This window comes from Patiria miniata, unplaced genomic scaffold (assembly GCF_015706575.1).
Source record: "Patiria miniata isolate m_02_andy unplaced genomic scaffold, ASM1570657v1 HiC_scaffold_29, whole genome shotgun sequence".
NCBI classification, from domain to species: domain Eukaryota; kingdom Metazoa; phylum Echinodermata; class Asteroidea; order Valvatida; family Asterinidae; genus Patiria; species Patiria miniata.
Window position 1 is genome coordinate 8685875 of NW_024037068.1, and position 25803 is coordinate 8711677.

Here is a 25803-nt window from a genome sequence, read left to right on the forward strand (position 1 = left end):
ACCTTTCTCTCCCTCTCCCCATCATTGACTTTGTCCTTTGTGTTCCCCACCTCTTGTGGTCAACCATCCCCTTCCCCCAATCCCCCTCCCTTTTGTTACCCTCCTTTCTGTTCAGCCGCCTGCTTTCTCTGTGTATTTTCCTCTGCATCATCTATTTCCACTTGACTGCTTTTGTTACATCAGTAATGTATACATGTACCTGTTTATGTTTATAGTCTTGTCATTCAGCCTTCGAGAAAGACTCTGCTAGGGTCAAAACGTCAGGCCACTAACTATTTTTTTGTAGTTAGAATCTGCTTAAAGTTTGAAGGGTTGCAAGCCTCTATAATAGATGCAGGAAGTTTGTTCCATTGACTTTAATACAGTGCGGGGGAAGAAGGACATCTGGTAATATTCTCTGGGATTTTGTAAGCTTGTGAGTTTTCTATTCGGGTAGGAGCATCTAAATTCTTGGACTCAATTGGCATGTTGACGGCAGCCAAACCACGGTGAATTTTGTAGAACATCGTGAGTCTTGCTATTGTACGCCTATCTTCAAGGGTTTGCCACTGAAGAGATTTCAGCATTGCTCCAACACTTGAAGTCTGATCACAGCGATTCAAAACAAATCTTGCTGCATGCCTCTGCACCATTTCCAGTTGACTACTAAGATTCTTTGTGTACGGATCCCGGACTACTGAACTGTATTCCATATTAAAAAGAGGCCTTACAAGAGATTTGTAGCCTAATTACTTGACGTGTGAGTTGCGGACTTTGACAAAATGTTTGAGGCTGCGTCTCAGGAAGTTTAAGGACCTGAATACAAAGATCTTGTTCTGATAAGAACAGTCTTGCTTTAACCCTTTCATTACCACATTGTTTATTGACTTGGCTCTCCCCCGGACCAAATTGTTTGCTCAGTCATGCGGAAATCACTAGAGCGTGAACAAAATTACCACAAGTCCAAAACTCACTTTTTTCAACACAGATTTTCACTGCCAAGGAGTGATTTAAATCATAGGTGTTGTGTGTAAAGTTTGTTCCTTGAATCTTACTCTTGTATGTGATGTAAAAATGAAGTCCATATGTGTAAATATGAGAAAGTTATGCCTGTTTGTTCATCTGGTTCCATTTATCAAACTGCAAGCCATTTCATCACATGACCAAATGGCACTGCATACTTCAATTTGTGCGTGGATACTTCTGAAGCACTTTTCTCATTTTTTTGTAATGGCAACACTATGAATAAACTACACCATTAGAACGATCCGAAAACACTCTTTCAGCTGGTATATGGTTGATGTATGGACGGCCAAACATATCAACATGCCGCCGTTCTGAAAAGTAGTGAATATATCTGTGTTGAGGGTGTTCTGTGTGTGGTTTCCTGGTCGACTAAAGTTGCCCATGGGAACCAGCAGGGGGTTCTTCTTGTGGACAAAAGTCGCCCATGGTAAGGAAAGGGTTAAGTTCTCAAAGAACTTGTCTTTGGTCTCAACAGTTCGACTAGCCTGCTCTAGTCATCTCGCCAGGAGACTGAGGAGAGTTGGAGATGCTGTTGCTTAAGTAGGCTGCGTTAGGATTGGGAGTGCTTGTGGTGGTAGATTCTGATTGGTTGTCTGTTGGACATTGTGTTGGAGTGGGATGCTCGTAGTGTGTCCTGCTCGCTCAGGTGTGTCAGTTGGCCGTGAGTCGGGGATCGGGAAAAGTACCACACTTTTGACCCTAAATGTTTCGCATGACTCGTATCAGTCCACTGTATGTAAATGTTTAGTTAGTAAAACCATTATTTTTTTTTTCTCTTCAGGACAAGACTTCCATGCCCATCGAGTTCAAGTTCTCAGACGCTGCGGAGCGCATGAGGTTTTCCTCGGGGCATGCCGAGGAGGCCAACGGGCAACTAGCAGGGTAACTTGAACTCTTCTTGAGTCCATTTATTGTAATTGGATAGATTGAAGATTGTATACAGCATTGCATTATACAAGTACCATTGTTATACCTCTGTCTTGAAAACTGTTTTTTTCATTGGCCTTAGCCTTTGTCAAGGCGTTAGTTGTTATTCATCCGGCCGTAGCGCGGTAAACGATATCTTTGCTAGCGCTATGCATGCAGTCATATGTCTATGCATGCAGTGCATTAAAATTACAGCGCGAACAGCGACCTCACGCGGCCACTATTTTTATGCAAATCAGTTGGACCCAATCTAGCGCCTTGGTTCAATCGTCCATGTGAGGTTTTGGGGGTGGTGCTCATTATGTTAATAGCCTTAGCTGACCTTAAATGTCGTTTTCTTATTGGTCGATCGTTGCATGGAAACTTGCATAGTGAAACGTGGCACCGCACATAATCCATACACGTACACGTTGTGTGTCTCTGCACACGGCCCCGATGCACAAAAACTGTGGTTCCTGTCACGTCTGCAAAAGGCGAATAGCTGCAAATAATTTGATGACGTCTGGATATACCAAGGTGTGATTGGACACTCCACATTAGCCCCGCCTACACTTATCTCTATTCGCATACGAGGTCGTGCGCTAGAAATCCAGCGCAAAATAAAGAAAAACATAAGCTTTTGCCGACGATTGAACCAAGGCGCTAGATTGGGTCCAACTGATTTGCATAGAAATGGTGGCCGCGTGAGGTCGCTGTTCGCACTGTATTTTTAATGCACCGCATGCATAGCGCTAGCGAGGATATCGTTTACCGCGCTACGGCTGGGATGAATAACAACTATCGCCTTGACCAAGGCTACATTGGCCTAGAAAGATCATGTGTGAAGTTTATAAAACGTCATTGCACAGTCCCTGTGGGATATCACGTGCAATGACTCTGTACGTACGGTACGTACGGTGTGAAACGCTTGTATCGTCAGTACCCATGCTATTTTCACCATGTTTCCACATACGAATGTGAGTAGTGAATTAGCAGACGATCATCTGTTTCTAGCACGCAACATGCCTGTGAGTTGCCATTCGATTGTCATGATTGTTGTGTTTACTGCTATTCGTTTTCCTGCTTTTTTACATCAAAATCCAAAGAATCCAAGACACAGGCTATAACAAAACAATTGTTGACCGCTGTGATGTGGGATATGACATTTTGAACACCCTCGGGGCCCCTCCCTCGGGTGTTTAAAAAGTCATATCCCACATCACAGCAGTCAACAATTGTTAATTATCCTTCTTTTTATCGAGTCCACGTCACAAAGCTATATTCGGTTCAGCCAACGCCGAACACATTTCTCTGCATCTTCATTGTACAAGGCAAGGTCGGCAGCTGTGCAAGGGTGTTGTAGAAGAGGGCATCTCAAAAGGTGCTCCATAGTTTGTGGCTCTACGCCACAATCACACATGGTGTCATTGGAGGAACTATATCCCCACTCGTTGAGTGTCACCTTGGCTCTGCCAACTCCAGTTCTCAGTCTGTTGAGGCATTTCCACTTTGCCCAGCTTGCGTCTGCACCAGGTGGTAGTTGCTCTCTAGCCATCAGCCCCATGGTTGCCGAGGGTGGCAGACTGTTGTTTCTGTCTGCCCACATGGTGACTCGTGCCTCGCTTGTTGTGTCATCCTCAAGAGGAGTTACACATTTCAGAAAGCTCTTCCTTGACTTCAGGCGACTCTGTGCTGGTGTCTGGCCAAACATAGGATGTCGTTCGTCATTTGTCTGTCGCTGACGCTCCTTCATGCTGGCTGCTGATCTTCTGATGTCTGGCGGGGCTATGCCTGCCAGGGTGTAGAGGCTGTATTATTATCCTAATATTGTGTTACCAAATTTTCTCTAGGGCCAGATCCTACCCAGCTTTGGACCCCAACAACCCGTTTGCCACGCCAGCACATCTCAAAGAAGCAGCAAGCGACTTTGAGAGTGTCTTCAGACCGACCCAGCTGTCTGAAGTCGCCATCGCCGGCGCCAAGTCCGAGGAGGAAAAAAGCCAAATCACAGTTTTACACATGTAAGTTGTTACCTTTTGATCATTATTGTACCGCTACACCAACCTTGCACCACCCCGTCTATCATTTGAGCCTGTCATCATGTTAAAGCTATAGTCCATCATTTGTAATTAGTGCATTTTGTTCGTTTGAAGCAACAAAAGTGTTCAAAATCTAATGAAGGATACTGAACAACTAACCTGATGAAGTTTCAGCTCAGCTTCAGCTTCATATTTCGAGAAAAACAGCATTCTAGGATCTCAATTTAAAATCAAAAGTTGCTAAATCATGTTTCGAATTGTTTTGAATTACAGCTTTACGCGATGTCGCGCACTGATCCGACGAATTATAGCAACCGTGCGCGCCTGCGCGTCGTTCCAATGCTTGTGCGCGCTGCGCCGAATAACAAAACAAACAACTAATTTAAATTTTCCTACGGTGCTTCTTAAGAAGCACCGTTGGAAATGCCTTCTTTTGTTGATTTTTTCAAAATGAGAGCTTGCCAGAAAGGATAATTTCACAGGGAGTTTAGCCCCCTTACTATCTTTCAACCAGTATGTTTTTCAACAATAATTACGCCAGTTACTTTTTTGGATAGCTGCAAATGATGGACTATAGCTTTAAGCATTATCCATGGCCAGATGACACATACAGGGCTATATGGCTTCCAACTAGCGCCTCTTGAACAAGATCATTTTACAGATTGGCAGAGCCGTGGTCCAATCCATCACAAGTCAAATCGCAAGTAACAGAAGATGAACAATGGCAAAATGTGATGGCCTATGTCAATAGCTTATTGCCCGATGTGCAATTGACTTGTGAGAACTTGGCTACAGCTCGACACTCAGCAAGTTTCAGAGACTATCAACAAAGTGTTGGTTAGCTCAGTTGGTGGAGAGAAAGTATGACATGGCTAATGTCGCAAATTTCAATCCTGCTGAAGTTTAATATGTTTTGATCACATGGAAAATGATTTACAAAAGTTTACCTAGTTAGATGCCTTTTGTCATGTGTTTGATGCTTGTTTTCTTAGGCACTTTGAAGATTTTCTGCAGCGTCTTGGTCCCGTCCCCATCACAGACACGCGCCTTGGCGACGAGCTCCAACAGATGCCGCCCGACCTACAAGCTGTTGTGCACCGCTACGGTGGGCTTGGCGCTTTCCTCCTGGAATCTCCAGTCTTTGGGATGGTGGAGGACTACGTTTGCCTCTTAAGAGACACAGACAAGTGCCAGGAGATGGTGCAGGAAAGCAAAGCACTGAAGGCTGGGAATTTGCCCGCCTCACCCCAGCCCAAGACTCCCAACCGTCCCTCTGGTTGGAACAATGCCACGGCCAATTTGAAGCCCGAGGACTTTCCCGCAATCGGCGCGGTGCTTGCCGAGGATGCCACTCAGCATCAGAAAGGAAAGAAGCAACAAGGTGCCGCGTCAGTGCCAGCACCTGCCACCGAGCCAGAGAAGGCCAAGGCCCCCAAGGATTATAGCCTGGCGGAGCTGGAGATACTCTATGCAGACAATCCTGAGAAGAGGGAGAGGCGCAAACGGGAAGTACTGAAAGACGTTAAAAAAGGATACGATGATGCCAAGGATCTAGATGTCACCGACAGTAACGCCGTTCGCCAGGCCTTTATCAAGAACCCAGAAATGTGTGGGGCGTTTAAGTTACTCGAAAGTGTCAAATACTATGCAGAATTGGAGCAGTTAGGAGATAAACTCAAGGAAGAGGATAAACTTAAAGAGGAGCAGCGAGTCAAAGAGGAACAGCGAGTCAAAGAAGTGCAGCGGCTCAAAGAGGAGCAGCGAGTCAAAGAGGAGCAGCGAGTCAAAGAGGAGCAACGAGTCAAGGAGGAGCAACGACGCAAAAATGTGAAAATGTTAGAATTCCAGAGACTCGCACAAGAGCGAAAGCGTGCAGCTGAGCAGTCCCTCAAAGAGGAGCAGCGTCTCAAAGAAGCCCAAAGACTCAGTGAGGAAGAAAGACTCGATCACGAGCGGCGACTCAGAAATGAGCAGACAATCTTAGACTTTACCAGACTTCAAGAGGAACGAAAACGTGAGGAGAAGAGGATTGAAGAGGAACGGCGACAAAAGCATGAACAAACATTATTAGAGATGCGTAAAAATATCTCAGACGATCAGGAATACGAGGAGCGGAAACGCAAATTAGAAGAACGGTTTCAAGCGGACACGCCCAAGAAAGAACCCAAGAAAGAACCAAAAGGTATCCAGACTATGATTCTCACCAAGGGAGGCATTCTGAATTCATTTTTTTCACTTGACAAATCGCTCAAAGAGAATCTAGAACGCGATAAGAATGTTGCCCATTTAGCAAAAAATTTACCCGTTGCCAAAACCAGTCCCAAGTCGAAGGCTAAGAGCCGTGCCTCTTCAGCTTCTGTTTTTATAGCCGATACTGGAGCCTTTATACCAAATTCTGCTAGGAATGTTGTTGATACAGACTCTAAATCGACTGATAAGAAAGAGGCAACTCAGCCTAATGTCCCTAGTGTTAAACCAGAATGTAAGATTGTTGAATTAGAACAGCCCACGGAATTACAATTGCAACCTGTTACTCAAACTGGCAATGCTGATCGTGCCGAGAGTGGTTTTTATTCGTCCAGCACGAGCGGGGAATCCTCTCTGAGCTCTCTCAGAAGCGAGATGTCTACTGAATACTGGGACTCGCAGAATGTTTCTGGAGCCCCTCTCAGGCTAAAAGAGAATGAATATCAGCCCACTGTGCCCAAACAGAATGGCATTGACGGCAACGACGACTGCAACAAAGATTTGGATGTGGAAAGTGTTCTTGAATCCTTGCTGGATTCGAACCCCGTACCAGATGAAGGGACGTGCGTAGACACGGCCTCTGGCTTCGCAAACAATCCAAATCAAGGTGTAGAACGCCAACATGAACCAGCTGACTCGGACAAACCTTCTGACATAAGTAATCCCACCTCCGATCCCACCGCTGACACCAATACTGCCGCCTCTGCCACCAGTAACAATACAAATGGAGAATCTGGTGCAACTCCAAGTAATCAAGGAAACTCCCCCGGCAGCGTGGTCACCACCGAAAAGTATAATGACCTGTGGAGGAAATACACACAGCTGTACAATGCTTTAAAATGTTACACCGACAGGAAGAAGGCTATGAAGAGTTCATGGACTCAATGTCCGAAAGTGGTGTTTAAAACTCGCGGCATCATGACTGGGCCCGATAAGATCCTAGAAGAATCGAAGAACAATGAATTCCGTTTACAGGTATGTTCTTTTGTTTGAAAAAGCTCATACTTTGATGCCCTCTTTTTTACCATCCTTGACCATTGACATGCCTCTGTTTCACACGTTTTGTTGAGCTTTACACATTTGGTTGATCTTTCATGAATTTTAGTGTTAAAATTGAAGGAAGTCCACCTTGACAGACTGGGTTGTATGATTAAAGCATTGTTGAAGATATGCAAGTGACTTCGAGTGTGTACAGACAATCACTTTATTTAATTACCTACTTTTTTCCCCTTTCACCAGATGAATTTAAAAGATATCTCTGAGAAGCACTCACGTCTGAGGGACAGATACGACACTGACACGTCTCGCCTCAGAGATGAAACAAAGAGACTTACACAGGCATATGCAGTAAGTGAACAAAGGGCTTCTGTTCATTACCAATCTTGGAATTGACAGAGAGATATTCAGTACATTTACATCGACCATAACTAAGTAAATCTAACAAGGCATCAGTCTGAATCCATGAGAATCTAACACTCCGCAGCCATTAATATTTTGTTATATATTTCTGGTAATGAAACCAAGTATTCCTCTTCAAAAGCGCCCTAGGCAGTGTCGCTCGTAAGCCTGAAGAAGCCTGTAAAAGAGAAGAAAATAAGGAGGTATTACGGTTATAGAGAGGTGGGAGGAAAACCCCAGGAGAATATTCTAAGGGAAACCCACGGAATCGAGTAGGGACTGAATATCCAATCTACAGTGGACCAGGGCAGGAATCGAACCCAGGCCATAGAGATGGAAGGCGAGGAAAGAACCATTGCTTCAACCTGACTTCTCTCTTAAGACCCTTAGGCCAAAAAAAAAAGGTCCCCAGTTTCTGGTATGCTCGCACGTCACCGTAGCCATGTGCGTTTGCAAAATGAAAAGTTTTTTTTTTTTCAATGAAAGATGATGTCTCAAAACTGCCAAAATCTCTGGTTTGACTGGAATCCTGCTGCTGCACAATTTTAACGTGTTTCTAGATGGGTTACGATTGAGAATAAGCTTTATGTGGCGTCTCTGGACTCCCATATATTTGCACTCAGTTTAGTCGGGCACCATTTGCCGTCATTAGCCGACATTTGAAAAAAAAAAAAAAAAGCCGCGTCACCGCACCACTTTTTGGGCAGGCTTCATATAAGGAACCGGAGACTTTTTTTTTTGGCCTTACAGCCTCTCAGGCATGTTTGTTGCCAGGTTGGGACCTTGAGTACAGAAAAACATACAGTTATCAAAATCAGGCCAATTTTACTCTGTAGCTAACAAAATTCTCCCAAATGCTCGTGAGGCAAAGTCAAGGTCCTCAGTATTTCACCAGCCAAGTTGGAGGTCTTAATTCAATTTTTTAAAGGAAACTTTCCTGCAACATTTCGCACCTGAAAGTGAAGCTAAGTGATTACAATTTGAAGCCTAAGACAAGACTGGTACAGGCCCAACTTTTTGAAAAGATTGACCCGTTTCAGGATGTTTGATAGAACAACAAAAGGGGGAGGAATCACAGATTGAGGTTCACCTGAAAACAAAAGTTGACAGCTCCTTTGAATTTTCGCTTTGCCTCACTGAACTCCCAAGGAAATTTGAATTTGCGACTTGAGCTCATTTCGCGGTGACAGCTCACAACAAAACAACACTCAAAATCCATCAAGTTTTGCTGATTTTTGTGTCAATCCCCGTAATGCAGAAATACGAGGCCGAGCATAAGCAGATTAGTCGTCAGCTCCTGGATAGTAAGAAGTCTCAGGAAGCGGAGAGGATTCACTTCCAGGAGGAGCTGCAGAAGAAAGACACTCATATCCGCGGTCTAGACAGCAAGATGGCCAGGTTAGCTGTGGACTCTTATAACACCTCACTCGCAGATTCTGTATCTTGATTGGCCGAGAGCTAGTCACATGGCATTGGCTTGTGTTTTTACTATCTTGCTGTGCACAGCCAAAAAAAAAAAACCAATACAACGGCCAGAAAAGACTATTATTTGTTCCCGCTAAAAAGCACTGCAGTGGAACGTTGCTATACTGAACACCGTTATACTGAACATTCGGCTATACCGAGCATCGTCCTTGGCTCCCGATTTTTGTACAAAACGTACCGAACTTTGTTGTTGAAAAATGTAAACAGAAGAGCAACAAGTGGCTATTTTCCCAAGGAATAGAAGGGGAAAGCCACCAATTGCTGTAGGAAGTAAGCTCAAAAAAACTGTGTAATTACATAATTCAATAGTCGGCACGTGTTCATAGTCGTCTTTCAGTAACTACCAGGGCGTGCGGGGTGGAGTTAAGGGCGCTATTTATTGCAAAGTGAGTACCAGAGCTATTACGAACAATTTCTGTGGATCCCGCAATGTCTGTTATAACGGCGTTCCACTATATACACACATGTACGGTAGCAACAAAAAGGTCATGTGCACATGCTTAGGCCTAAAAAAAAAAGTGTTATGTTGGCGTAACCCGACCGACCCTAAAAATGCGGCCGACCCTGGATATTTTTTTTTTTTGAAGGGAAGAAATATAATTAAAATCTATAGAAATGAATTTTAAATACGTTTTGAAACCATTTCTGACCGTTGACGATAGCGCGCGTGGAACTTTGGAGTGCACAATGTTTTGCACCTTGATCGCGCAGGCCTGTACAGGCAGTGCGCGTGCGGAGATTGATGCACCATGCATGCATGATAGATGCACATATGTACATGTACATGTACAGTACACGTGTAGCCTCGTCCTAGACTGTTGCACGGCGCGAACTGCTACATACACTATTGAAAATACTTCGCTATTTATTCCATGTTAAAAAAATAGTTCATTATAATATAAATTATTTTAATTAATTTTCCACTATTTTACACGATAACAATTGATATATATTTATTCTTAAAATGGTAAACTATTCTATAACCCCGGCGGCCAACGCGACCCGGCCGGCCCTCCCTCGACCCGTGGTCCGGTTACGCGCGTACGCCGCCGTCACATCATGGCGCCCAGTACCGAAGCGTACAGTGTTTCCATCAAGGGCAAATGGGGATCTTCGGTCATTTTCGACCGTTTAATGCGGATAAATTTGAGTCTAGAGCTGGGGGTAATCGCCCAGAGGTGTGCCGATGGTGTAAAAGCGGGTTACACCGTGCTAAAAATACAAACTTCAAAGGAAGAATCGGGTCCATATAAAGATGTCGCGGCAGATGAAACGGCTAACATTTTGTCTGATTTTGGATTCCGCTTTTTGATAGGTACCTTTGGAAAGGTTGATGATGAGCCTTGTTTTCTTTTGTTATCGTGTACTACTACCGGCTTAATGTCATTTTCGTTGCTGGGATTTAAAAAAAAAAAAAAAAAAAAACGACCTACCTACCCTATTTTTTCTGGCCCGTTACGCCAACATAACTTTTTTTTTTTTAGGCCTTAGTGGTGTGCGCATTGCGCGTATTGTTCACTTGCTACAGAGTTGGATTTAAACATTTTATGATGGGGTAGTTTGGAATAGTGCGAGCACATTTTCAACTAGTTTCATATTACAATAAAGGTGAAGGTTCTAATGACACGAGCTAAGCCATCTGTATTTCCCATTTTGGTTTATTCTAAAATTGGATTTGATGAAATTAATCAGTTATCTCTCAAACTCAAGCAGACTCATTGTCGTTCATGTATACATGTAGTTGAAGAAAAAAAAATAATTTGTTTCCCTTTACAGTCTTACAAGGCAGATGACCTCCAAAGATGAACTGTTCGAGAGTTCGCTGAAGACAATGAATTCAGAAAGGTATTTGTATTTAACGTTACATAAAAGTAGGGCAAAAGCCAGTATTACAAATCGAAATTGAAGGTTCATGAGCTATGCCATCTATATTTTCCATTTTCGTTTATTCTATAAATTGTAATATTGTTATGGAATAGCAAAGGGGGAAAGGAAAAGACCGGTGGAGAGACAGGGCGTGGCGGAAAGCGGTGTATTTATCATCGAGTTCTTGTTAGCTTGCAAAGAACACAGTGGCTGTGAAAAGCCCTGGTTAGCACCGTGGCAGGCCCTTGTTGAGCACTGAGGAGTGCCCATCATAAGCCCGTCAGCCTGTTCTGAAGGGTAACGAGGAAAAAATGAAACAATTAAACAAGTGCATGAAACGGGATGTCGAATCGAAAACCTACATACATGCACATGTACATTCACTAATATATACGGTGGTACATGAATGTTCGTTGGATGCGTGTATTTCCGACACGTTGTGTTTGAAGGATTTGAGCCCGAATTAACATCTAAATAATCTCTCATTATAAGAATCAATCATCTAATTATTGGAATTATACAATAAACAATCATAAACAGTTATTGGAAGGGAAAAAGATGCCCTCACCATCCTAATCCGGCCATGGTTTCTCCCCCCCCCCCCCCCAATTCAGCTTGCCGACGCTTGACCGTACACATGCTTGTGTATCTCGCCACAAGGTGGCGCCCTTTTTAACTTTCCGGTTACACACCTATGAACGGGTACAAGCCAGCTAGACTGGTTCCCTGACCTTACAATTCCCCAATGTATGTAAACTGCTCTGTTTCTTCTTATATGGAGTCAGGGAACCAGACTACAGGAAAGTGATTGTTTTTCTTGGTTTTTATAGCATTTTCGAACCCAAAACCTCAAAAAAGTCAGTGTAACTATATTTGCTATATATTTCCAACCCCCCAATTCCATCCATTTCTGAAAATTACAGCAAAAGCAAATGATGTAGATTCCCTTTAAGGTTACGATTGGAAGCTAATAGTCTTAGATGATGAAAAGAGCGTACTGTTTAGTACCTTGAGCTTACTCAGGTTTTTCCTCATGACTACATATCAGTACGACACGAACTAAAGAGCTTTACTGTCGCTGCAAATGTGCCATTTATTGATGTCTGTGTTTCGCATCCCTGCAGGGACTTGTGGACTGCGGAGAAGCTAAAGTTGGAGGAGGCGGCAAGCAGCCTGGAGAAGGCCCAGCAGTCGATGCTGAGACGATGCCAAGACGCAGAGGTAACGCATCCCGCCGCTCAATGCTGTTACCCCACTGATTTTTTTGTTGCTTTATTAGAAAACAGATTTTTAAAAGAATTAAATTTGGTAACCGAAGTTGCTTCTTGGAGGGGAAACATGGCAGTGTGTGCGATTCATCTGAAGATGCTAATTAGATTAGATATAGATTTAGATTTATTTATTTTAATACCAGTCTTGGCCCTGAGGCCAAATAAAAAGTGTGGTACATGAAATAAAAAAAAAAATAAAAAAAAAATACAATAAACATTATAGAAAATAAAAATACGAATATATTAAATAAAACAGTGGATAGAAAACATTTAAGACAATTTTCTCCTCCTTATGATGTCATTTTCTTTGATGGTTTTTTGGGGGTGTCAATTTCTCTATCCAAAAGTGCCGTTTTTTCCTTTTGAGGACATCAGTTTCATTCTGAGGACGTATTTTCTCCATCCGAGGACACCATTCTTCCAGGGACATCACGTTTGCCCATCTGAGGACGTCATTTTTCCTTGACCTGTTGACCAAGGATTTATTTTCTTATTTTGATGATGTCATTTTCCTCTATGGACAAAAAAATGTAGGAGGACCTCATTTTTGTTTTAACTAAGGCTATCATTTTCTGTGAGGACGTGCATGATTTCATTTTCAGTGGATAGAAAACATTTAAGACAATTTTCTCCTCCTAATGATGTCATTTTCTTTGATGGTTTTTGGGGTGTCAATTTCTCTATTCAAAAGTGCCGTTTTTTCCTTTTGAGGACATCAGTTTCATTCCGAGGACGTATATTCTCCATCCAAGGACACCATTCTTCCAGGGACATCACGTTTGCCCATCTGAGGACGTCATTTTTCCTTGACCAAGGATTTATTTTCTTATTTTGATGATGTCATTTTCCTCAATGGACAAAAAATGTAGGAGGACCTCATTTTTGTTTTAACCCTTTCATGCCCACATTGTTTATTGACTTGGCTCTCCCTAGGACCAAATTGTTTGCTCAGTCATGCAGAAATCACTAGAGCGTGAACAAAATGACCACAAGTCCAAAACTCACTTTTTTCAACCCAGATTTTCACTAACAAGGAGTGATTTAAATCATATGTGTTGTGTGTAAAGTTTGTTCCTTGAACCTTACTCTTGTATGTGATGTAAAAATGAAGTCCATACGTGCAAATATAGGAAAGTTATGCCTTTTTGTTCATCTGGTCCCAATTATCAAACTGCAGGCCATTTCACCACATGACCAAATGGCACTCCATACCTCAAATTGTGCGTTGATACTTCTGAAGCACTTTTCTAATTTTTTTGTAATGGTAACACTTTGAATAAACCACACCAATAAAAAGATCCGAAAACACTCTTTCAGCTGGTATATAGTTGATGTATGGGCGGCCAAACATATCAACATGCGGCCTTTCTGAAAAGTAGTGAATATATCTGTGTTGAGGGTGTTTTGTGTGTAGTTTCCTGGTCGACTAAAGTCGCCCATGGGAACCAGCAGGGGGGTACTTCTTGTCGACAAAAGTCGCCCATGGTAAGGAAAGGGTTAACTAAGGCTATCGTTTTCTGCAGAGGACGTGCATGATTTCATTTTCCCCTTTTTTTTTCAGATCAGCGTACTTCGCCTGCGCTGTGACAAGGATATCGCACCCCTAGAGAACATCATCCAAGAGTGTCGGTTCCACATCAGCAGTTGCCAGAATGTCATTGAGAGGTGAGCTTTCCAGCAATGGTACGCGGAGCTCACAGGCCAATACTGCTTTCGTATGGCGCGTCAGAAATTTCAATTACCTTCTTGTGGGGGATTGTTGCCTAGTGGTTAGGGTTTGTGACTCGTGATCAGAGGGTCAGGGGTTCGAATCCAGCTACTGGCCCTAAGTTGTGTCCTTGGGCAAGCCACTTCACCCCACTTGCCTCTCTCCACCCAGGGGTGTAAGTGGACATAGAATTTGACTTCAAGTTTTGCCCTTCATTAGCTGGGGAGTAACCTGGGATGGACTAGCATCCCGTCATTTCATGCCACTGAAACCGGAGGCAAACGCCGGCCTGATGGGTCACATTGGCTTGTGACAGACTTTACTTTTATTCAATCTGTCGGATACACCTACAGCAACAAGGATAGTCAAAATCCTCAGAGCATTTCAGTACTTTCTCTGACTTTGTCTATAGAATGTGAACAATTTATTAAAAAAAAAAAAATCAAACCACCTTGAAAAATTCCTCCAAAGCTGATGGCATTTTTCGTTTTCTACCAGGAGTCCTAATGTCGCTGACAGTTTCAGGGAATTTGGTGGAGCATGGGAGAAATGTTTGAGAGAGAACAGGGCTCGACTGAATGCACACAAGGTCTGTAAAAGTAGGATTGCTTCTGACTTCAAGTTTTGCACTTCTCTTACTTTACTCTGTAAAAGTAGGATTGCTTTTGACGTCAAGTTTTGCCCTTCACTGACTTACCTGTGTAAAAGTAGGATTGGTTTTGACGTCAATTTTTGCCCTTCACTGACTTACCTGTGTAAAAGTAGGATTGCTTTTGACGTCAAGTTTTGCCCTTCACTGACTTACCTGTGTAAAAGTAGGATTGGTTTTGACGTCAAGTTTTGCCCTTCACTGACTTAGCTCTGTGAAAAGTGTGATTGCTTTTGACTTCAAGTTTTGCCCTTCACTGACTTACCTGTGTAAAAGTAGGATTGGTTTTGACGTCAAGTTTTGCCCTTCACTGACTTACCTGTGTAAAAGTAGGGTTGCTTTTGACGTCAAGTTTTGCCCTTCACTGACTTAGTTCTGTAAAACGTGTGATTGCTTTTGACTTCAAAATTTTGCCCTTCACTGACTGTCAAAAGTGTGACCGCTTTTGACTTCAAATTTTGTCCTTCACTGAATTAACTCTGAAAACTGTGATTGCCTTTGACTTCAAATTTTGCCCTTCACTGACTTAGCTCTGTCAAAAGTGTGATTGCTTTCGACTTCAAGTTCTGTCCTTCACTGACTTCACTCTGTAAAAACTGTGATTGCTTTTGACTTCAAGTTTTGCCCTTCAGTTTTGCCCTTCACTGACTTAGCTCTGTCAAAGGTGTGATTGCTTTCGACTTCAAGTTTTGCCCTTCAGGTTTTGCCCTTCACTGACTTAACTCTCTGAAAACAGTGATTGCTTTTGATTTCAAGTTTCGCCCTTAACTGACTTACAATGTAGTTCTGCTATGTTAAAACTGTGATTGCTTTTGACTTCAAGTTTTGCCCTTCACTGACTTAGCTCTCTGAAAACTGTGATTGTGGTTGACTTCAAGTTTTGCCCTTTACTGACTTAGCTCTGTGAAAACTGTGATAGCTTTTGACTTCAAGTTTTGCCCTTCACTGACTTAGCTCTGTAAAAAAAGTGTGATTGCTTTTGACTTCAAATTTTGCCCTTCACTTTGCTGTTTTGTACCGCAGGCTAAGTACGACGACCTCGTTCACCAGATTAAAGCCGGCTTCTCTCTCAACCAGCTTGAGCCCCCAAAACCAATCAGACCTGCCAAGCAACCGGTAAGTGTGTTACTTAGAGGGCATCTACGGGTAATACTCAGTTCAATAAATTTATCACAATATTAAAAAAAAAAAACTTAATTAAATTTCAGTTTTCACAAAATCCAATAAAAAAGGAAGAACGTAAAAAGTGACTTATTTCAGGTTTAAAATCAGGAAAAAAAAATTGTTGCTCAGTAAAAATGAAACATGATAGACATTAAAAACAATTCCACTGTGGGGAACATACAAATTTTCAACTGAAACCGTCTCGGCCTTAAGAAACTAACAGGATTCACCTGGGAATTACGATTGTCCACATTTTTATGTTTGATATTGTCCTGGCCACGTGGTATACCCACCCGGGGCCATCTATCACCAGATCCTAGTATGGACCAATGTACATCCACCAGAGGGGGTGTCAGTCTTGCGATCCTACTGGAGGGGTTGAAAATTGGCGGGAAAACCCTGTGTGCTTGTGCACATTTACATAGGCTTGTGTACAAATGCACTATATACATTGGGATTGTTTCGATTGTTTGTGAGGGTCGGGTGGCTCAAGTTACATGTTGTCATGGAGTGCTTCCATACAGCCACTTGATATTAAACATTAAAGGTGTTCGCTCCGTCGAAGGATGGACGTGAGGCCGCGTCCCACTTACGTGGCTACCTCTGGAGATGACACACGGGTCTATTTGCAGCCGCTACCATAGGCGTGTGTGTAATTTATAGCCTTGGCCAAGTAATTCGGACACGGTCCTCTGAGCAAAACTTGAGCTGTGATCCATTCGCAAGTTACATGTATAAAGCATGACGTTTTGGCTGGTGCCGTCTTTTTGCTAAGCATCTTTGTTTGTCTGTGCTTAGCCCTTGACCATAACTATAGGTCATGTAGGTGTGTTTCTCAAATATTGGAACTTTCTTGTTCCAAAGAACACAGTCTTCATTCTAAAATCTCTTACATCAAAATTCATCATCTCTCCTCTGTTTTCAGCAAGCACCTCAAATGCCATACAGGGGACCCCCAGGGGTAGGAGTACCCTTTGGCCCCCGCATGGATGGCCCCCGCGCCGGTGGCCCCAGGGTCCCCCCAGGTGCACACGGCCAACCCATGCCCCCGCAGAATCAGATGCCGCCGAAATCGGTGGCAGCTGCGGGATTCGCCAACCACCAGCATCATCAGCAGCAACAGCAACAGCCAGAGCCTCCTCGCCCGGAATTCAATGCCCTGGAGGACATCCGGGCTCCGATGCCAGAGCGGGAAGCCACTCCCCCTCTTGTGCCGGTGTCCATGGGTGCCCCCACCCAGGTGCCCGGGTATCCAGGGGCCCAGGCCCAGCCCGTGGAAGGGCCCCCACAGCCCCCGAAGGCTGCCCCCGTCCCGACCTGGCCCGTGTCACTGGCCCACATGCAGTCCAACCAGCAGCCGTCCATTACCACCAGTGTACGAATGCCAGGATACAGCATGCCCCCAGGTGGGCAGTTTCAGGTGCCGCAAGGGGTACCGCAACCCATCAGACAGCCCCCAACGACAACAATGACTTCAAACGCTCTCAGCGGTAAGGTCTGAATGTCAAGCTTCCAGTGATATCACATCATACATGCATCGTGGCTATTCCCAAACATTGAGCTGACGAGTCGATTCTTATTCATTGTGTGTACCTTCAAATAAATTTCGGAGGCTGCTGTTGTTTCAATCCAACCTGACTAAGTTTGAGTTTTCAAGCAAGGGCCAAAAATTGTAGCCCTACGAAAACACTGCTAATGTGATGGTGGACTTACTGGCCCATGGTTACACTTTGTGTCGTGTCGTCTGGGTTATTTTCACTATTTGAAAATTGTGTGTCTAAACTTGCCTTGAATTGGGATTTCAGGGGTTTTTTTTCCCTTTCAAAAACAGGAATTCCTGAGCTTTTACCATTAAGGTGTTTTTACCTATATGTAGAAGACAAGAAAGTTATACAAACACCATAGACCCTACATGGTTATGCGCAAACTCCATATTTATCTCGAAAGTCTGGCATGAATGTCACAAGTTGATATGCAACACCGTTTAAATTTCTGTCCACGGATCGCAAAAAAAGGTAAGTGTTCTTTCAGCAAAACGAAAAACAATTCACACGCATCCCCTATGAGAATTGTTTTCGTTTTGCTGAAGAACACTAACTTTTTTTGTGATCAGTGGACAGAACTTCAAAACGGTGTTTGTGTTCAAAATTCTGTCACTTGAAAAGTACAGTCATGAGTGATTTGAATGATCCTTGTACTAAACGAAAGATTAATGACTGGATTTTCATGTCCTTGATTTTGAAAGCGCTACAGGCCAAACTTCTTTCAAAAATTTGTGCTGCCATTTGGGTTTCGTTTTCTTTACTCGCCCTGTATTGAAAGTGGCCTGGCATTGGATAGTTTAAACAATTCTGTGTTTTCCTGTTTTTTTCCCCCAAAACAGGTTCACAACAGATGTCAACCGTGGTCTCCCAAGGTGTACCCAGGCCCAAGGCCCCGTCCCCGCCCGTCACCCAAGGGGCGGGTGCTGACCCCGCAGCCCAGTCCACCGTGCCCCCTGGCCCGCAGCCCAGGTCCAACTTTGAGAAAATCATCTTCCCACTGCACAACATGTTCCCTGAGTACAACAAGTGAGTATTCTGAACTTCAGACCTTGCTTCCAAGCTGATATTTTTGCTATGGCCAGCTAAGATAAAGTTTTAGGTTTTCATCATCCAGATTGACGGAAATCGGTGGGGAGGGAATAGGTTTGTCTCAAATGATGTCATTTCCTACAGACCAGGCACGTGCATTGTCATTTTGAGCGTCAACTTGCGTAACGCGCATCGGCTGCGTCGCATTTTGAACACATTTTGTTGAGCAACAAGCGCGCGTGTTTGGACCATTTTCAACACTGCGCAATGCGTGCTTGATTGAGTCAAATACCCAGTTGCAGTTCTCCTACCGAGATGGCGGTCTTTGAGAGAGACCTAGTCACATTTTCTATCTGACAATATTTCCAGGAATCTCTGTGTGTCTGTCTGTCTGTACTTCGATTATCTCCAGAACCGGGCACATGTATGAAGTTGAAAATCAGCAGGTGTACTGCTCAGGACCCCAGAATGTGCAGTGTCAAGATTGAAGTTGTTTGGATTAGCGGTTCTCAGAAAAGCTGCTGCTAAAATAGCAGCAATATACTAGAGGCCTAGACCATACAAACGTGTACAGACCGCGCCACGCACTGCTGCACATTTTAAACAGACACTGCACTCTATACCGCGCCATGGGTACGGGTTAACACATGTGGAAATGGTGGTCGGCTGTATGGGCTCAACCATTTCTTGAAAGGGGAAGATCGCGCAGTGGTGAGGTGGGCCTCAACCATTTTTTGAAGGGGGAGGATCACGCAACGGTGAGGTGTAGATATGGCGCGCTGTGATATGGGCACTGCACTCTACTGCCACGTTTGCCGGTCTACCAGAGGCCAAGCAATTTGCCCATTCCAAACGGGCACATTTTGAACGGGCACTGCACTAGTTTTATAACATTGTATAAGGCCAAAAAAAAAAGTCTCCGGTCTACATCACTCTACTTACCTGTAGAGCGAATACTACATATGCATTGTTCCCTATGCCGGCAGGCAATTCGCTAAGAGTTTTACATACAATAGCGCCCTCACGTGTCCTACCCACGACGCCCTGTGACATGCGCACTACGTTAGCGTCCTCTTTTTCTCTTAGCCGCAGGACGAGGTACACGTGAAATTTCAACGACCTGAATTTCGCTATTTTATTGGTACCTCTTTTGCTTAGAGAAAGCTATTTCGAAAAGAAAGTATTGTAGAGTTGTTCTAGTGAAGTATTGTAGAGTTGTTCTAGTGAAGGATTTGAGTGAAAGTGAAAGAAATGAGTAATAGGAAGTTGGGGAGGACCGGGTGTGTCGATAATGGAGGGACGTACATCCCACCAGACAAGCCCGAGTTCTCGGGGGACTGCACCGGTGATGGTACGTCACCGCGGCAGCAGTCCCCTAGTCGGCCCCTTCAGCCACTGCCGGCTGTCGGAGCTGACGGACCCGTTGACCAAGCGGGGGGCCGTACAACCCCACCGTCTTCGGTCAATGTTCGCGGGTCCGCCCAACTGAAGGGGAAACGCACCGGCAAGACAAAGAAATTGTCTAACGCCGGGGCAATACCCAAAAAGGGACGTACGGCAAAAGGTGGCCCCGCTACGGGGCGCACCGTGCCTGTCCCTGGCCCGTCTACGGGGCACACGCAGCCGGAGGAAGTACTCCTCCATGGCTCAGTGCACCCAGGCCCACCCAGCCCCGTGATTACCACGATGCCTGGGGATGGGCTGTTATATGGCCGGTTGATTGACCGTACAGCACCCGCCTATGTTACCGGCGTGGGGGCGCTGTCGGCCGCCCGGGCTATTGATAGCGTAGAACCGAATCCCTGGGATTCCCCCAGAGATTTAACGCTACGCTCGGAGGGCCCTGCCTCCACATCGGATTTCATTCGTTGTTCGGGCATCCCCGTGTCCCCGCAATCCTCGGCAACTACTCGGAGTCGCTCCTCAAAGAAGAAAAAATCAAAAAAGAGCCGCCGTTCCCGCCGTTCTTCGACGAGTTCCAGCAAGTCATCCGGCCGATCGCACCGTGGGAAACGCCACAAGGGTGGCGACCCGATCTCACGCGATGATTTTTTGGAGGCCTTTCACTCCCTCGCGGCCTCATTGTCGGGCAGACAGGGAGATTACGGTCACAGTTGGCCGACTCCGGGCCAAAGGGACATACCGCACACGGTTAGCCGTGCGCCGGAGTCCCCTCCAGAATTACAGCCCCCACACGCCGGTCATCACGGCCGTGGTGGGGTGACTACAGACCAGCGGACAATGCCGTGCACGGAGGGCCGTGCACCGGCGTCCCCGCCCGGTATTAGTTTACACCCATCGGCGTCACTGGACTCTGAGCGGGGCTCGATACCGGGACGCCGTGACGGCGCTGCTTCGCCCCCGGGGCCTGGTTCCCATTCCCCGGTGGCAACTCGCCCCCCGGACTCTGACAATTCGGCGGACGAGAGCGAACTGACCCGCACCATGCAACGCCTATCGGTGGCTGAGACCGAACTCCGCTTGGTCCAACGGGATATGATCAGAGTTCTAAATCTTCCTGCTGGTACCGAACCTCCTCCTCCTCCTGAGCGTCAGTCGTTCAAGAAGCGATCGGGACCGACGGCAGAACCGGTCCGGGCTTTTCCCACAATGCCCTTGGACCGCGTGTGCGGTGACCACATCGACGGTATAATGCACGCAAAGACTTGGAGTGCCTACGCTAAACGCGTAGACTCATATTATCATTTCCCCCCAGGAGATTTTGAGAAATATTTCTCAACTCCAGTCCTGCCGGACTCGGCCATTGACAAGCTCGCCGCTGACCGAGGGACAGCTTCATCCAAGGTTCCTTTTACAGACAAGACCCGTGGAAAGCTGGAAGATGTCACCCGCAGAATGGACTCGGCGGCACGCATGGGTATGCGTGCGACGTCCTTTCTTCTTCTCCTGTCAGAGTACCTGGCACTGGGATATGAAGAAGATTCGGTGATACCAGCCGACATGATGGTGGCTGCTCTCCATTGCCTCGATCGCGGCCTGTGCTCCACTCTCGACCAGTTTGCTAGAGTGTCGACCTTAGCAACATCGTCACGCCGCGCCAATGTGCTAGATGCGCTTTTCCTCCCTTCACCGGGAGCACGAAAGCGTCTCGACGATCTCCCGCTCTCAGGCCCGGACTTATTTTCTGGTAAGTTCCAGGAGGCCATGGAGGCCGAAGCAAAGCGCCTCAAGGCCACGGAGAAAATAAATCTCAAGAAACCGGTCGAGCCGAAAACCGCGGACAAGAAGAAACAGCCATCTTTTGTCATTCCCCGGCGCCGCCCCCCGGTCAGAGCGGCCCGTGGTGGATTTCGTGGGCGCGCCGATAAGGCGGTCGGCCCGCGCTATTCACAACCACATACCGGACAACAGCGTCCCCAGTCGGGACGCGGTTTCCGTGCGCCCACTCCCCGGTACACCGGGGCGTGGCGCAAGTGACTTATGCGTCTCCAGGCGGCCTCCCACCGCTGGACCCGTGGGAGGCCGCCTTCAGGAGTTCGTGGGGTCCTGGGTGCAGGTGACTTCCGACCGGTGGGTCCTCGAAACAATCAGCAGCGGTTACGCGCTCGAGTTTACGAGGACCCCCCCGTCGGACATGCTAATTCGGACAACGCCCGTACCGCCCGACACGGCAAAACGCCGCTCCCTCGAGGAGGAGATCGACGCCCTCCTTCTGAAGAGAGCAGTTCGTGTTGTCCCCCAAGGGGGGACCCGGGCAGGTTTCATGTCAACCTTCTTCTTGGCCCCCAAGAAGGAAACCGGCGTGTGGCGTCCAATACTGAACTTAAAACCCCTCAACAAGTTCATACGTCCGAAACGTTTCCGCATGGAAACGTTACGGACCATTCTTGCATCGATCATGACACCAGCGTGGGCGGCCAGTATAGACTTGAAAGACGCGTACTTTCACGTACCGATCAGGCCGGAACATCGCAAATTCCTACGTTTCCAATACAAAAATACACTGTACGAATTTGTGGTGCTCCCGTTCGGGCTATCCACTTCTCCGCGGGTGTTCACCCGGATCGTGAAGACGATCGGGGGGGCACTGCGGCGTCGAGGGGTCATGATATTCATGTACCTCGACGATTGGCTAGTAGTGGGCCGTTCTCGAGGGGAGACGGAAGCGGCGCTCCAACTAACGTGGCAACTTGCTTCCGACCTGGGATTTCTCATCAATACCAAGAAATCCCATCCAGTCCCCTCTCAGGTTCCCACCTTTCTAGGTGCATCCCTCGATCTTCGCAGGGGACTGGCCCGGCCATCGGAGGACCGCCTGCTGAACCTTCGGCAGTGCGTGTCCCTCTTCCTCCCTCTTCCTTCCTATGCCTTCCCAGCCATCTCCCTCGTTTCTCGAGTGCTGACCAAGATCGAGCAGGAGGATTGCCGAATTCTCCTCATAGCCCCGTTCTGGCCCCGCCAGCCGTGGTTTCCCCGGCTCGTCCGACTCTTGGTTCACCGCCCGGTAATTCTACCAAGGAGGGCCGATCTCCTTTATCAGCCCAGCTCGGGAATCAATCACCAGGCTCCGGGGGATCTTCACCTGACGTGCTGGGTATTGTCACGCGATCCCTCTGCTCAGCAGGCCTTTCGCGACGAGCTGCAACAATTGCAGCCCAGTCCCGTAGAGCCTCAACCAGAAAGGTGTACGATAGCCGACTACGCCATTTCTTTAAATGGTGTAGACGGCAATCCATTCATCCCCCCAATACTTCTGTAGGGGAAGTGGGGGATTTCCTCCTATACCTTTTTAACAGTGGGCTCACGACGGCCACGGTCAAAAATTATCGGTCGGCCGTTGCCGCGATCCATCAGGGATTTTCGGACGGTTCCTCCGTTTCCGGCAACCCTGCAATTAGCCAACTGATCAAGGGGATGTTTAATACTCGTCCCCCAGTACGCACATTAATCCCATCTTGGGACCTCTTCGGTGTATTATCTACACTGGCGAAGGCTCCCTTTGAACCAATGAATTGCTCAACTTTGTTACAGCTCTCCATCAAAGTAGCTTTTCTATTGGCTGTTGCTACGTCCCGACGACGTAGCGAACTACACTCGTTATCGATACAGACGGGACACATCCGGTGGGAACCGGGGGGTGTCCGCCTGATCCCTACGGCCGGTTTTCTCGCAAAGAACCAGTCGGAGACCTTTATGCCCCCGGACATCTTTGTCCCGGACATCAAGTCTTTTTCGAACGAGGCAAACGACAAACTTTGGTGCCCAGTTCGAGCACTTAAGTGGTATGTCAACCGTACGAAGTCACTTCGTACGGGACACGAAAAATTGTTCATCACGACGACCCCGCCCCATGGGCCGGCGTCCCGTGATACAATCACTCGCTGGATCGTGACAGCTATCCGGTCTGTACCGGGCGGCTGGCCAGCGACCCAGGGACCCATTCGAGCGCATGAGGTCAGGGGAGTGTCCACCTCGTGGGCCTTTTTTAAGGGTGTCCCCCTAGGTGACATCGTCAAGGCAGCCTGCTGGAAGAACCCTAACACGTTCTCCGAATGCTACCTGAAGGATGTCCTCCAGGCAGATGGCAAGGCTGGAAGAGAAGTGCTGCTAGCGGCCAGTCGAGCCTCACGGAAGCACTAACGGGTGAGCATATCAATATACATATATATATTTGTATGGGCATTAAGTTTACTTAGGTTTACCTATCATGTGTTCATTCCCATAATGGTTACACCCCCCTGACTTCTTGCGCACGAGCTCTTTGGGTTCCCCTGACGAGGTGAAACCTAGAGCGTCTGGGGTGTAGGTTTTGGTTGGGTGTTGTTTGAAACCTTTGGACACGCCTCATGTCCTACACCCCTGTAGACATACGGTAATTTGCGTATACCCACCGCCTTACTCGGTGCGAGTCTATGCATATGTAGTATTCGCTCTACAGGTAAGTAGAGTGATGTAGACTCCCCCCCCCACAGTAGTGTGGTTGGGGTCTACGAGCGAATACTTACCTGTAGAGCACCCCTCCCTCCTTCCCCACTATACTCGATTCCTTGAGTGCTTACGCAAGTAACGCTTGAGAAAAAGAGGACGCTAACGTAGTGCGCATGTCACAGGGCGTCGTGGGTAGGACACGTGAGGGCGCTATTGTATGTAAAACTCTTAGCGAATTGCCTGCCGGCATAGGGAACAATGCATATGTAGTATTCGCTCTACAGGTAAGTATTCGCTCGTAGACCCCAACCACACTACTGTGGGGGGGGAGTTTCTGGTATGGAGCTTGCCCCAAAAGTGGTGCGGCGACGCGGCTTTTTTTTTTTTTACCTGTTTTTTTTTTTTTTTTTTGCTTCAAATTCCGGCTGATGACTGCAAATGGTGCCCGACTAAACTTAGTGCAAATATATGGAAGTCCAGAGAGGCCACATAAATCTTATTCTCGATCATAACCCCATCTAAAAACACGTTAAAATTGTGCAGCAGCAGAATTCCAGTCAAACCAGTGAGTTTGGCGGTTTTGAAACATCATCTTGTATTGAAAAAAAACCTTTTTCATTTTGCCGACGCGCATGGCTACGGCGACGCGCTCGCATACCAGAAACCGGAGACTTTTTTTGTTTGGCCTAAGTTCGACTTCTTCACATCCAAAGTGAATTGAGGGGATTGAAGTCCGATACATGGTACTAATCCTAGAGGAGGACACAACAAACATGAAAACTACAAAATACTAAATACCACACAACTGTTTTATGACCTCAGAGCGTCAATTGTTTCAATAAATCAGAGATTTTACTCACCAACATCACTTTTTTAACACCGCAAACGTTGCACACACACCTGATGTGATCGCCTGCATGCAGTAACGTTATTTTGTGGGGCGGCTCCACCATTATCTAAAAAGGGTATCACCTTTTTTTTCAGAGCACACATTTGTGATATCGATATGGCTGGCGCATGCTAGAATAAAGATAATCCCCCTCTTAAGAAAATGATCAAGCCGCCCGCCAAAATGATACTGCTGCCAACCGCATCAAGTGTGTGCGCAGCATTTGCAGTGTTGAAAAGCAATATTTCGCTGTATGCGTGCGAGACAACGGCTTGCATGCGTACGCCCGCGTGCCCACGCAAAATTGCAGTAAATCCCCGCTCCCTTACAGCTAACCGTAGCCAAGTGATTTGGACGCGGCCTCTTCAGCTCATGATCGGTCAAAACAAGGAGGCAAGGCTTAACAGACCGGTCCTTTGTGCTTGATTGTTTCAGGGTGCAGCTGACCAAAGTAATCAAGGAAGTCCGCGCAGCCAACAAGGGTTCTCTGTCGGGACTGTCTATTGAAGAGATCATCCAACGAGCCACTGAGCTCATAGTCGGCCAGCAGAGGAACGCGGCTCGACTACAGGTAATACTATTAACCCTTTCAGCACTTGTATTACATTGTACTACACCGTACTTACTCTTGGATGAGTCCATGGAACCATAGCATGTCAGGGTAGTTTGAGGCGGTATATTCGGAGTAAGAGGCAGGGCGCTTTGGGGTGGTAT

At 46.4% G+C, this 25803-nt stretch overlaps 1 protein-coding gene across 3 annotated transcripts in view; it reads left to right on the forward strand.

The window, feature by feature from the left end:
* Positions 1 to 25803, forward strand: part of LOC119735494 — a 90446-nt gene that overhangs the window by 57248 nt on the left and 7395 nt on the right. For all 3 annotated transcript variants that reach the window (XM_038209199.1, XM_038209200.1, XM_038209201.1), the window contains exons 21-33: positions 1787 to 1887; positions 3762 to 3932; positions 4943 to 7172; positions 7437 to 7544; positions 8854 to 8993; positions 10857 to 10925; positions 12071 to 12167; positions 13779 to 13882; positions 14424 to 14514; positions 15598 to 15690; positions 16664 to 17228; positions 18122 to 18308; positions 25525 to 25660. In XM_038209199.1, the coding sequence (XP_038065127.1) occupies positions 1787 to 1887; positions 3762 to 3932; positions 4943 to 7172; positions 7437 to 7544; positions 8854 to 8993; positions 10857 to 10925; positions 12071 to 12167; positions 13779 to 13882; positions 14424 to 14514; positions 15598 to 15690; positions 16664 to 17228; positions 18122 to 18308; positions 25525 to 25660 (4092 nt within the window). The remainder of the gene's footprint in view (positions 1 to 1786; positions 1888 to 3761; positions 3933 to 4942; positions 7173 to 7436; positions 7545 to 8853; positions 8994 to 10856; positions 10926 to 12070; positions 12168 to 13778; positions 13883 to 14423; positions 14515 to 15597; positions 15691 to 16663; positions 17229 to 18121; positions 18309 to 25524; positions 25661 to 25803) is intronic.